Genomic DNA, 12,815 nt, shown 5'->3' on the forward strand with positions numbered 1-12,815 from the left:
CATGTGGCTTTTTTGATTTGTATCTTCCTGATCTGCCCTCCTTTTTTAAAAACTCACCTTTCCTTTTTTTAATTATTGCTCCTTAGCTCAGCCCCATCCTTCTGCTTCAGAGTGATTTTGTTTGTTTGTTTTTAATCCTCATCTGAGGATATTTTTTTCCCATTGATTTTTCCAGAGAGAGTGGAAGAGAGGGGGAGAGACAGAGAGAGAGAAACACTGATGTGAGAGAGGCATATTGATCGGTCGCCTCCTACATGAGCCCTACCAGGGAATCGAGCCTGCAACTGAGATATATGCCTTTGACTGGAATTGAACCTATGACCCTTCAGTCTGTGGGTCAGTGCTCTAACCACTGAGAAAACCGGCTAGGCCTCAGTCTTTATTAAAAATCCCCAAAATGAGATTGTGAGCATTATATGAGATAGTCCTTAGGAGTCTGTCTGTGAGTAACAAGCCTGGACAGTTTTCTTTTCTCTGATCTAACACTGTTTTTCTTTTATGTGGGTCTTTGTTCTGTTCTTGGAATTTTCTAGGAGAAACAGCAGTTTCAGCGCCATCTGACCCGCCCACCACCCCAGTACCAAGACCCGACACAGAGCACCTTCCCACAGCAAGTTGGGCAGTTCACAGGTGAGGGGGCATCTGGGTGATGGAGTGGGGCAGGGGAAGGTAGGCATGCCCAGAGCAGGTGGTCTCTTCCACTCATGCTGAGTTCCTGCTGTCTGCCCAGCTTTCTGCTAGGTGCTGTATGAGTTTACTTTGCTCATATAAACTTCATTCTGCCTACGGAGCCTGCTTTCTAGTCACCCTGCGGGCCAGAAGAGGGTCAGAGAGGCAGACCACTTCAGCTAAGTACTTTGGCTGTGTCCCTGGCTATACAATCTTTTGAAGCAAAATCATATCTAGTTGGAAGATATCAATAGGAAATGGCTTCTGTAATTCTTTGAATTTTATTAATACTAGAGGCCCAGTGCACAAATTTGTGCACATGTGGGACCCCCTCTGGGTAGCCTGCAGGGATCGGGCCGAAACCCACAGTCCAACGCCACCTGCAGCTTCTACCTGCTGCTCCCGCTCATCCTGGCCCCACTGCGCCTGCTGTGTGCTCGTGCCCAATCAGTCCCGATCAGGAGAGGCTGGCGCTGCCAAAGCAGCGCTTGTCACCTGTGAGCCCTGTGTCTGGCACCCTCCCGAGGGGAGTGGCCTGGGGGATCGGGCTGAAACCAGCTCTCCGTCATCCCCCAAGGAGTCCCGGATTGCAAGAGGTGCAGGCCAAGCCAAGGGACCCCACCGGTGCACGATCGCCGGGGAGGGACCACAGGAGGGCTCCAGGGCATGTCTGGCCCATCTCACTCAGTCCTGATGGGCCGACCCCAGCAGCAAGCTGAGCGTCTGCCCCCTGGTGGTCAGTGCACGTCATAGCAAGCGGTTGAGTGGCCTTAGCATATCATTAGCATATTACTCTTTGATTGGTTGAATAGATGACTGGACACTTAGCATAATAGGCTTTTTTTTATTATATAGGATATTGGGGTGACATTAGTTTATAGGATCATATAGGTGTCAGGTGTACATTTCTATGATATGTTACCTAGATATTGCACTGTGTGCCCACCATCCAAAGACAAACCATCTTCTGGCACCATTTCTGTAATTCTTAAGAAAGTTCTTTGCTTCAGCAAAATGACCTCTCCAAGTTTCCAGATAAGGAGACACTTAATGCACTTGTGTGGGCTTTGCTTCTTTTTTCCTTTCTGCTCACTTTGGTGACACAAGTGGCAGCATCAGCCCTGGACAGCTGACCAGGAAAGGAAGGAAGCACTCTGAGGGGTCTCAGCTGTCAAGTGTCAGATGTGCAAGGGAACCTGGCTGCCACTGCTCAGGCTGTCACTCTAGAAATACATAGAGATGCCAGTTGACAGATGCAAGGAAATGTGGTCTGCTCTTCTTGGAATATCTTCAAAACCTGTCCTTTTCTTGGTCAGTGACTCTCACTATAGTGTCTCAGAGAAACTGACCACAGCTGTGCGTTCTGGAAGAGCCCAGGGGAGCTTTATGTGCATGCTGACCAGGACTGAGGAGTGGAGGTCAGCAGGCACCGCAGAAGCCGGGTCTTAGCCAGCTTTCCTGCCTTCATCCCATCTTTTGTTGTTGTGGGCTGTCCGTGGGAGTGAAGTAGCCTTTCTTCCTCCGCCCAGCTTTTAGTTAGGTGCAGGGGGAGAGTGAGAGGAGCACAAGGCGCTCAGGTGAGGCCGGCCCCTGAATAGCCGCTCTCCTGCCCACAAAAGCCCGCCTCAGTTGTGTTGTCACCATGAATCCATTGCTTAGGGCAGAGGTCCAGACAGCAAGTTCCCTGAGGACAAAGGGCAGAGCCTGCCTGTCACATTTCTTGCTGTCTGCTCAGGACAGCGCCACCACAGCGCACAGGCTCTATAAATGCCTGCTGACTGCAGCCCAGACTGCTCTGTTCCCTGAGCGTCTGTGGTGTGAAGAATAAGCTCAAGCATTCTCCCTGTCACCCCGGGGGGGGGGGGGGCACATTTGTGTGCACCCCTCACCTAAGTGATTTTAACAGCTGCCCAGCGGGGTCTAAACCACAGTCACAATCCAGTTGCCTTTTGGCTTTGCAGCCCTGCCCTTCCCATGGCAGCCACAGCTCTTCTGAATCTGGCTGCGGCTGTCTCTTCAGTTTTGTTCTAACCAGCTGGATGCTTTCGCCACAGCCCAGCCACAGACTTCCCCACACAGACTGCCTTTCACAACTTCATACCTTTGCATACACTCGTCTCTGTATCTAGAATACTGTTTCTCCAAACTGCTAAACTTCTGTCTACCCTTTTTTTTTATAGATGAATGTTTACTTTGCTTAGCAGTAGAACTTTTTAAAAAATTGTTACTGATTTCAGAGAGGAAGGGAGAGGGAGGGAGAGAGAAACATCAGTGATGAGAAAGAATCAATGATCGGTAGCCTTCTGCACACCCCCTACTGGGGATCAGTCCCCCAACCCAGGCATGTGCCCTGACTGGGAATCGAACTGCTGTCTCCTGATTCATATTTTTGTTTTTTTTAAATGTATTTTTAATTGATTTCAGAGAGGAAGGGAGAGACAAAAACATCAAAGATAAGAGAGAATCACTGATCAGCTGCTTCCTGCATGTCCCCTACTGGGGATCGAGCCTGCAACCTGGCATGTGCCCTTGACCAGAATTGAACCCAGGGACCCTTCAGTCCACAGGCTGACGCTCTATCCACTGAGCTAAACCAGCTAGGGCCTGATTCATATGTTGACACTCAACCCCTGAGCCACACCAGTCGGGCATGTCTACCCTTTTAAAATCCAACATATTCGTCGCCATCTCTCTGAAGCCTTCCCCAAGTCTCCCAGGCATTGAGCTTTCATCCCCTGTGCTCCCACAGCCCGCTGCCTGCCTGTTGTAACCCTGTCACAGCACATGGAGTCCTCACCTCCCAAAGGCAGGTCCTGAGGTGGATCCTTGGAGCCCCCAGTGCCCAGCATAGGGCCTGCACAGAGCAGAGATGGGTGGGCCTCGGAGGGTGAGCCAGTCAAGTCCACTGGCTTCTCTCTCCTCGCTGTGCCCTTCCTCTGCAGCTGTCTGATCTCCTCATTGCTGCAGACCAGGCCCTTGGCCAAGGCTCTCCTCCTTGAGGCCCCGCTGGATCTCTGATCCTGCTGTTCGTGCCCATAGGCTGGCAGCTGCACCTCGGGCCATGGAGGTGTCTCCTCTGGTGGCCAAGAAATGCCAACTTGATTGACAGAATCTTCTCTGTCTTCCAGGGTCTTCTGCCACCGTGCCTGGCATGAACAACTTGGGTCCGTCGAACTCCAGCTGTCCTCGAGGATTCCCTCAGGCCGGGAATCTGATGCCAATGGGCCCTGGACACTCGTCAGGTTCCTCTCTCTCCTCCAACTCAGGCCAGCAGGATCGGGGTGTCGTTCAGTTCACTGGCTCCCAGAGCATGCCGCAGGGCAGCCTCTATGGCATGGCCTCTGGCATAACCCAGATAGTTGCCCAGCCCCCACCACAGGCCACCAATGGACATGCCCACATTCCACGGCAGACCAACATGGGCCAGAACACCTCAGTCTCAGCTGCCTATGGACAGAACTCTCTGGGGAGCTCTGGCCTCTCCCAGCAGCACAATAAGGGGACCCTGAACTCTGGTTTAACTAAGCCACAGGTCCCAAGGGTGTCGGCAGCCATGGGAGGCCAGAATCCTTCCTGGCAACATCAGGGAATGCCGAACCTGAGTGGCCAGACCCAAGGAAGCAACACCATAAGCCCTTTCACAGCAGCCTCCAGTTTCCACATGCAGCAGGCCCACCTGAAAATGTCCAGCTCTCAATTCTCCCAGACGATGCCCAGCAGGCCCATGGCCCCCATGAGCTCAGCAGCTGCAGCGGGGCCCATGTTGACTCCCGTGAGTGCGCAGCAGAGGACCAGTGCCCCCGCCCCAGCACCTCCCCAGGGAGCCCCACAACAGGGCTTACCAGGCTTGAGCCCTGGTGGGCCTGACCTGGGGGCCTTCAGCCAGAGCCCTGCCCCACCCATGGGCGGCCGGGCAGGGCTGCACTGCACCCAGACCTACCCTGTGCGGACTTCGGGCCAGGAGCTGCCCTTTGCCTATAGCGGGCAGCCGGGTGGCAGCGGGCTGTCCAGCATGGCTGGGGACGCCGATCTGATCGACTCCCTACTGAAGAACAGGACTTCGGAAGAGTGGATGAATGATTTGGACGACCTTTTGGGGCCTCAGTAATGGGAGGATTTATGATGTTTTCAGTGTTCATACATCCTGTATTTTTGTTCTCATATTCAACAATGAGCAACTATTTGGACCAAAAGCTCACAGCCCGGTGTGCTGGGTGGGTAGAGCAAAGGCTGAAGCTGAGGCCCCACCTGGCCAGGATCTGCAGAGCCCCTCCTCCAACCCAGCGGTGTGGTCTGTCGGGCTGGCCCCAGGCCATCTGCTGGTGTCATTACCTGGTGTTGGGACAGCAGGACAGGGTTCTACAGGTGGTTTTCTACCCAAATGACCAAAAAACGACAGTTATAGCAGTGAAACCCCACAACGTCAGGCTTATAAAAATCTGTGCCATCAGGTTGGCTTAATCCAAGATTTCTCCACTTGCCCTAATGCTGGGGACAAGTTTCTGTTGAAACTATATAGCAGAATTCCTTGCAATTTGTAGCATAGTAAAAGATGAAATTTTTTAAAATTTAAAGCAGAATAGGTGGTGGTTTGAGTTGATTGGGTGGCATTGGAAACCTAGGGCTTCCTTGGAAGAGCCTTTTTTATTCTTGCTCTTGGTCGGCTTTCAGGGAGTGTCACTGGAAACCTTTTCCGTAAGTAAGTCTGTGGCCGCATGCGCCAGGGGCTCAGGATGCTGCGAGATGGCAGGGCCCCTCCCCCAGAGCGCGTGCTTCTGGGGACCCTGGAGGAATCCTTCCTCCCATGCCTGGCAGCAGCCCCGGGCTCAACGCGAGTGGGATGTTTAGGATTCCTGTGTCCCCTTCTGTTGTACCTTCCCACCTTCTGCAGTTAGTTTCTCTGACACGTATATTTAATGTATTAGAAGGTGATCATTGTTGAGTTGTGCACAGATGTCTTTCCTTCACCCCACTTGCCCTTCCTTTTTCTCCAGCCCAACTGGAAAACCTTCTTAAGGCAACAGTTTACTAGATGGGAGGGGGAAAAGAGTCATTGCAGTTCCTTAGGGAGACCCAGCATTGCGGGGAGACGGTGTCCCTCCCCAGAAGGAACGCTTTGGGGAAGGAGGACGAAGGCGAAAGGCGTGCCCCGTTCTGCAGGGAGGCCCTGAACTCCACGTGTTCTTACTCTTGCCACTGCCACGTCAGATGATTGCACTTTTAAAGGTAATTGCTTTATAACACTAACACATCCTTTCTAAAGATTCAGGGGGATTTCTCCGTAAGGTCTATGAATGAATGGACTTGACTAAGCTAAGAGTGGGCTGCTTGTGGAAAATGAAGGTGGAGAGAGCACTTTGGTTTAAGAAAGCAAAGTGGTCAGCACAGGGTGAGACGTTTCAGTGATGGACAGAAAGCGGTCCATGGAAGAGTGGCTGTATGCAGAGTGGTCTCGAGAAACCGCAGCTCCATTTCCCTGGAGTCTCCAAATGGTTCATTCAAGGAGCGTCCTGCGTAAAGAACTGACCAAGGAACAGATTCGTGTGACCAGCCTGAGTGGCTGGGGTGAAGGGTTGGGGGTTGTACACATATGGTAATGATTTGCACCAGCCGTGCCTTGCTGGGGGTACTTGGACCCTCAGACCCTCTTCTCTAAGAGCCATTTTTCACCACAAATGGTGTTGTTGGGCCATTTCCCCTTTAACTGCCCTCCCTGCCTTTCCCTGATGCTGAATTTAGCTTTTGAAGAGGGAATGAGTGAATCATAGAGCCAGTGAAGACTCCACCCTCTGAGTTAGTTCCCCAGTCTGAAGGGGAAGAGGGTGACTTCAGCAGTTTTTCTACCAAAAATAGTGGGTGAAGGCTAATGATGGGCCCCTGTTCCTCTCTGGTCTCCCTCTGGCTGCTGCTCACCTCTGTCCCCAGGGCACTCCACCTCCCTCGGGGGAGGGCTGCCCCAGCCTTAGTCCTGGGCCACCTAGATAGACAGCAGGCTTCTCACTGCTGTAGTGTCAGAGCAATAAAATGTGATGCTTGGGGTCCCCCCAGGGAGCTGCCCGCGGCTTTATTTATGAACCTGGTTTTTGGGTAGTTGGGGAGGAGAGGACTCCGCTGCAGTGCAAACTCCCTCCCCCCATCTTCCAGGAGCCATGACTCAAAAGGGTGCTCGGACTTTTGTTAAACACATTTGCTTTGTGTAAATAAATGTTTACAATTTTATATTAAAGATGGAATAAGTGTTAGAGCTTCTGACTGTATATTTTTTACTTTTATAGATTTTTAAACTATGATTCTTTATATATGTGTTCTGGGGAGCTATGATAAGTTTTATGACAAACAATTGGTATTAACTTTTTATTGTCATCAAAGTACATAAAAATCCTATTAATCCCCTTATTCTTCTACTTCCCTTAACTCTGGTATACACCAAAAAGAAATCCTGGCTCTCATTTTATCATTATAAAATAATAAAAGTATTTTGCTAGTATGGAAACTGCCTGTGTATTGACTTAACATGGCAGTGCCTGCAGGGTGGGCAGTGTGGTGTGGGCCGTGACTGCTTTGTTGGGTAGCTGGTTTTCTTTTGTGATTTTACTGTTTTCTTACTGAGCACAGGGGCGGGGGTTTGGTTTGGTTTACCTCAGAGTAACTTCTGGTATTTGAAGGTAGATAAGAAATTAGAACTGACGTCACTCGGGCTCTCCCATGTCTTCATGTCTATTGTGAGGGAAGACCTCCATTCTTACCTTCTTGAGGGAAAGATTTCAATCAAGAGACAAAGTGTAGAAAAGCAAACAAGAATTGATTAAAGCAAAATATAGCTAGGAGAGTGAAACAAGGCAGGGCATAGAAGCAGCAGCAGAACCTGGGCTGAAAGTCAGAGAAAAGGGGACCTTGGAGACGGACAGGTTCAGGGAGCTGGCCCGGGATAAGCTGCCGCTGCCCATTGCTCCCCTGGTTGCAAGCTTCATGGTGTCCCTTAGAGACTAGGGTGTATGTGCCTGTGAGGGAAGGAGGAGGAAAGGGTTAGGGCCCACTGGGACCTTCGTTTTCAGGAGTTTAAAGGCTGGGCACTTAGGGGAGGTCTTCAGAATGGATCGATAGTATATTCATCAGCCTTATGCGCATAATGTGTCTGTCTTTTGGTGTGGTTAGCTAATGGCACTTAATTGGATTTCTGTTATCTGTCTCCCTGTGGAGAGGATTTAACCTATTTACCCTCTGGTTGGGGAGGAGAAGTGCAAACCATTTACTTTTTTTTTTTTTTTTTTTTTTAAGAGAGAAAGGGAGATAGATGGAAAGATTGATGAGAGAAACATCGATTGGCTGCCTCCTGCATGCCCCCTACTGGGGATCAAGCCCACAACCCAGGCATGTGCCCTGGCCAGGAATTGAACCTGGGACCTCTTGGTTCATGAGTTAACGCTCAGCCACACTGGCCAGGCACAAACCACTTACTCTTAAGTGTTCTTGGTTATGGGGTTTACTAGGTGGGCACAAACTGCTGTTTAACTGTCAGTCTCAGGGTCCCTATTCTGCGTGTCCTAGGATTTCCCTAGCCTTTACTCTGCTCTAACCGTTGGACCAGTCTTTTCTTTCTTTCTTTTTCTATTTTTTTTCTTAATCCTCACCTGAGGATATTTTTCCATTGATTTTTAGAGAGAGTGGAAGGGAGAGGAAGAGACAGAGAGAAACATCAATGTGAGAGACACATCGATTAGTTGCCTCCTGCACCCCCACCAGGGCTGGGGAACCTGCAACGAAGGTTCCCTTGACCAGAATCGAACCCAGGACCCTTCAGTCCTTGGGCTGACGCTCTATCCACTGAGCCAAACCAGCTAGAGCCAGATACTTTAGGTCTTAATAGTCCAAATGTTTTACAGCCATACATTATAGTTGTTGCAGGTTTGGCTCTAGACTGCCTCAATAAAGTTAATAACTCCGTACAATAGTCACGTGAATTTTTTGGTTTCCCAGTGCACATAAAAGTTATGCTTACGTAAACGATACTATAGTCTAAGTGTACAGTCACATTATGTCTTAAAAACAAAAACAAACAAACAAATGAAACAGCCCAGCCGGCACGGCCCAGTGGTTGAGCATCGACCTATCAACCAGGAGGTCACGGTTCCATTCCTAGGCAGGGCTGGGACTGATGCTTCTATCTCCCCCGCTCCATCTCAAATCAATAAAAATATATTGTAAAAATAATAAATTAGCACTAGCTGGTTTGGCTCAATGGATAAAGCGTCGGCCTGCGGACTGAAGGGTCTCAGGTTCCATTCCAGCCAAGGGCACCTGCCTGGGCTGCAGGGTCAGTCCCAGTAGGGAGTGTGCAGGAGGCAGCCAGTCAATGATTCTCTCATCATTGATGTTTCTATCGATCTCTCCCTCTCCCTTCCTCTCTAACATCAATAAAATATATTTTAAAATAATAATAAATTTAAAAAGCAATGTATTTAATTTAAAAATACTTTATTGCTAAAAAATGTCATAATCTTTCTGCTGGCGACAGTTCTTGCCTCACTGTTGATGGCTGTTGACTGATCAGGGTGGCAGTTCTTCAAAATAAGACGACAGTGAAGTTATCTGCTCAGATGGCCTCTTCCTCTCCTGAATGACTTCTCTGTAACATGTGATGCTGTTTGATAGCGTTAGACTCAGAGGAGAATTTTTTCCAAAATTGGAGTCAGTCCTCTCAAACCTGCTGCTTCAAGTTTTCTTCAGCTTCTCACCTCTCGGCCTTCACAGAGCTGGGCCTGGCTTTGTTGTAAGGAGGATGAGCCTTTTTTCTGCCAAGGGCCATTTGGGTATTTATAACACTCGTGGGCCACAGGCAATTACCAACTTAGAAATGAGCCTGCTGTGTTGGGTCAAACATTTAATGAACTCACCCCTCACCCCTGGCTTAAGGGAAGGCTGTGGCTGGTTTGAGCCATCAAGACCACTAAACTTTTCCACATTCACAATAAGGGTTTCACTTTCTTACCATCTGTGTGTTCACTGGAGCAGCTTTAAATTTCCTTCAAGAACTTCCCCTCAGCCTTCCCACCGTGGCTGACAGCCAAGAGTCCTCGGGCTCAGCCTGTCTGGGCTTCCAACATGCCTTCCTCGCACAGCTTAACATTCCTAAGCTTCTGACCTTAAAGCGGGAGACGCACTCACTTGAACATTTAAAGGCCATTATAGGGAACCCTGTGCACTGCTGGTGGGAATGCAGACTGATTAGTGCAGCCACTATGGAAAACATTGTGGAGTTTCCTCAAAAAAATTAAATATGGCCCTAGCCGGTTTGGCTCAGTGGATAGAGCGTCGGACTGGGGACTGAAGGGTCCCAGGTTCGATTCCCGTCAAGGGCATGTACCTTGGTTGCAGGCACATCCCCAGTGGGAGGTGTGCAGGAGGCAGCTGATTGATGCTTCTCTCTCATCAATGTTTCTAGCTCTCTATCCCTCTCTCTTCCTCTCTGTAAAAAATCAATAAAATATATTTTTTTAAAGTAACATTAAAAAAAATTAAATATGGAACTCCATTTGACCCAGTGATCCCACTTGTAGGAATATATCCTAAGAATCCCAAAACACCCATCAGAAAGAATGTATGCACCCCTATGTTCATAGCAGCACAATTTACAATAGCTAAGATCTGGAAACAGCCCATCAGCAGATGAGTGGATAAAAAAGCTGTGGTGCATTTATACTATGGAATACTATGCAGCTGTAAAAAAGAAGGATCTCTTACCCTTTGAGACAGCATGGAGGGACCTGGAGAGCATCACGCTAAGTAAAATAAGCCAGAGAAAGACAAGTATCACATGATCTCACTCATACATGGAATCTAATAACAAACTGATGACATGGAAGCATGGAACAGTGTGGAATCTCCGAGGAAAGGCGGGGGAGGTGGGTGGAAGGTAATCAACCAAAGAACTTGTATGCATGTATGCATAACTCACGGACAGACAGTGGGGTGGTGAGGGCCTGGGGTAGGGGGCAGGGGTGGGCTGGAGGGGATTGATGGGGGGATGCCGGGGTCCAACCCCAGCAGGTCCAGGGGTCCCCAAAGGTGTGGACGGAGTCAGCGAAGAAGGAATGACACGGAGACAGTGTTCAGTTGATCAGCAGCCCAGCCAGGATCTCCAGCCAAGTTCTGGTCTGGATCTCCAGAGAGGTTCTGCTTAGGATCTCCAGCCAGGTTCTGTAGCCATGTTCCCTCGCTAGGTTCTTCAGCCAGGTTCTGTAGCCATGTTCCCTCGCTAGGTTCTCCAGCCAGGTTCTGTCCAGGTTCTCCAGCCAGGTTCAGTCACCAGGTTCTAGTTAGGTTCTCTTGCCAATTTCTGTAGTCAGGTTCAGTCCAGGATCTTTTGCCATGTTCTCTCCAGCGAAGTTCTTCTGTCTGTAGGTTCTGTGTAGGTTCTGTCTTCTTAGTTCTGTGTTCTAAGCTCTGTATTCTAAGTTCTGTGTTCTAAGTTCTGTGTCTTGCTGTCTTATTACACCTGTATTTATACCAGTTGATTCAATCCTATCAATCTCTATTACAAAGGTTAGGGCGTTTCTTATCTCCATTCCAGGGAGTAAAGATTATGTAGCTTAAGCATGATTGTTCATAGTTAAAGTGATTAATTACCCGCCTGGCACTTAGTTAAGAGGTTTTATTCCCTCCCTAACTTCAGGGGAAAATCCCTACCTGGGGAAACACCCTTTCTCAGAGACCTTGGTTAAAACACATAGTGCCAAGAAGGTGAGCAAACATATTAAGAACAGTATGCCATATATGCCAGGTCCCTTGAAACAGCAAGCATGGACCGGCTCCCGGCAGGGAGAAAGGGGACATTGTAATACTTTCAGCAATAAAGATTAAGTAAATAAAATAAAGGCTATTAAAGGATGGTTAATTGGCCTAATGTCAATATTGTTGGGTCTCAGGGAAGTTCACTCGCCCCAGTAATCAAAGAAGTGCAACTGAGAACAGAAGGGAGCTTGCTCTGCCGCCAGGTTAACCGAGGCGAACCGGGCTGGCGGCAGTGTGCTGAGGCAGGCTGCGGTACAGCTTTCTGTGGGAAGAACATTTATAAAAGGTATCAGGTTCCTTAAAATGTTCATGCCATCTGTCCAGTCCAGCAATTCCAATTCTGAGAAGCCATCCTTGCATATAATTATGGCTGCAGAGAAAGATTATAGCACAGGCCTTACAGCTGCAAAAACCTGGGGCAGTCTCCATGGCTGCCAGAGGGTCGGTTAAGTAAGTGCAGTACTTCCACTTGATGAGATACCATACACTTATTTTAAATACTTAGGGAGGCTTAAACTTGGGCTTCTTATATTACAAGCCGATAAAAAGAAATCTGGCTAATAAAACCAAAAATTCCCTGTCCCAGGCTCGACCTTAAGGTTACCACTGTAGCTCCCATAGTCAAAGGCGGCACTGAACAGCCAGGCCCCGGGGGTAAGGCCAGGAGGTTCCCAAGCTCTGAAGCTCTGACGCCACCCTGGGTCTGTCTGTCTGTCTGCCGCCACCCTGGGTCTGTCTGTCTGTCTGCCGCCATCCTGAGTCTGTCTGTCTGCCCAGGTATTGCCCTGAGAGTGGAAACAGGAGGAGATGGAGGGCAAGGTCCTTTGCCTGGACCTTGCAGTCTCTTGTGGGGGAACGTCACAAGCAGGTGAACAAGATGATTTGAGAGTGGTGAGTGCTGGAAGGAACTCAAGCAGAGTGAGAAGAGGGCGCTGCAAGGGTGAGGGGAGGCCAGGGCATCTTCAGACGCGGTGGGCCGGGCAGGCCCCTTGAGGGAGACAGGTGGCTGGGCCGAGGGCTGGACCGGAGCCAGGCAGAGCTGGGGGAAGAGCAGTCAGCAGCCACGTGGAGGACCAGTTCCCCAAAGGAAGAGCCTGTAAACAGGAGGGAGGAGTGCTGAGAAAGCACAGCTGGCAGCTGCTGACGCGAGTGTTCGATTTAAAGCACAAAGGGCATTACAGCCCCAGCAGGGGAGTGGGCCCTCACTGCTCGGAGATGCCCAAGGGAAGACAGGGTGGCAGGGCCACTCCTGCCCCAGCAGCCGCATTTCCAGTGCGGCAGCCTGAGCACCTGAAACTAATATAAAATACGACTGAATGTCAACTGTCATTGACAATTGTTTTTAAAGAGCAGCC

At 49.6% G+C, this 12,815-nt stretch overlaps 1 protein-coding gene across 3 annotated transcripts in view; it reads left to right on the forward strand.

The window, feature by feature from the left end:
* MAML1 (mastermind like transcriptional coactivator 1) overlaps positions 1-7,156 on the forward strand; it is a 66,860-nt gene extending 59,704 nt beyond the window's left edge. For all 3 annotated transcript variants that reach the window (XM_036312518.1, XM_036312517.1, XM_036312519.1), the window contains 2 exons: positions 534-630; positions 3,798-7,156. In XM_036312518.1, coding sequence (XP_036168411.1) covers positions 534-630; positions 3,798-4,777 — 1,077 coding nt within the window. In that variant the 3' untranslated portion in view covers positions 4,778-7,156. The remainder of the gene's footprint in view (positions 1-533; positions 631-3,797) is intronic.
* The last annotated feature ends 5,659 nt before the right edge of the window (positions 7,157-12,815 follow it).

Source organism: Myotis myotis, unplaced genomic scaffold, assembly GCF_014108235.1.
Source record: "Myotis myotis isolate mMyoMyo1 unplaced genomic scaffold, mMyoMyo1.p scaffold_m19_p_6, whole genome shotgun sequence".
Classification (NCBI taxonomy): Eukaryota; Metazoa; Chordata; class Mammalia; order Chiroptera; family Vespertilionidae; genus Myotis; species Myotis myotis.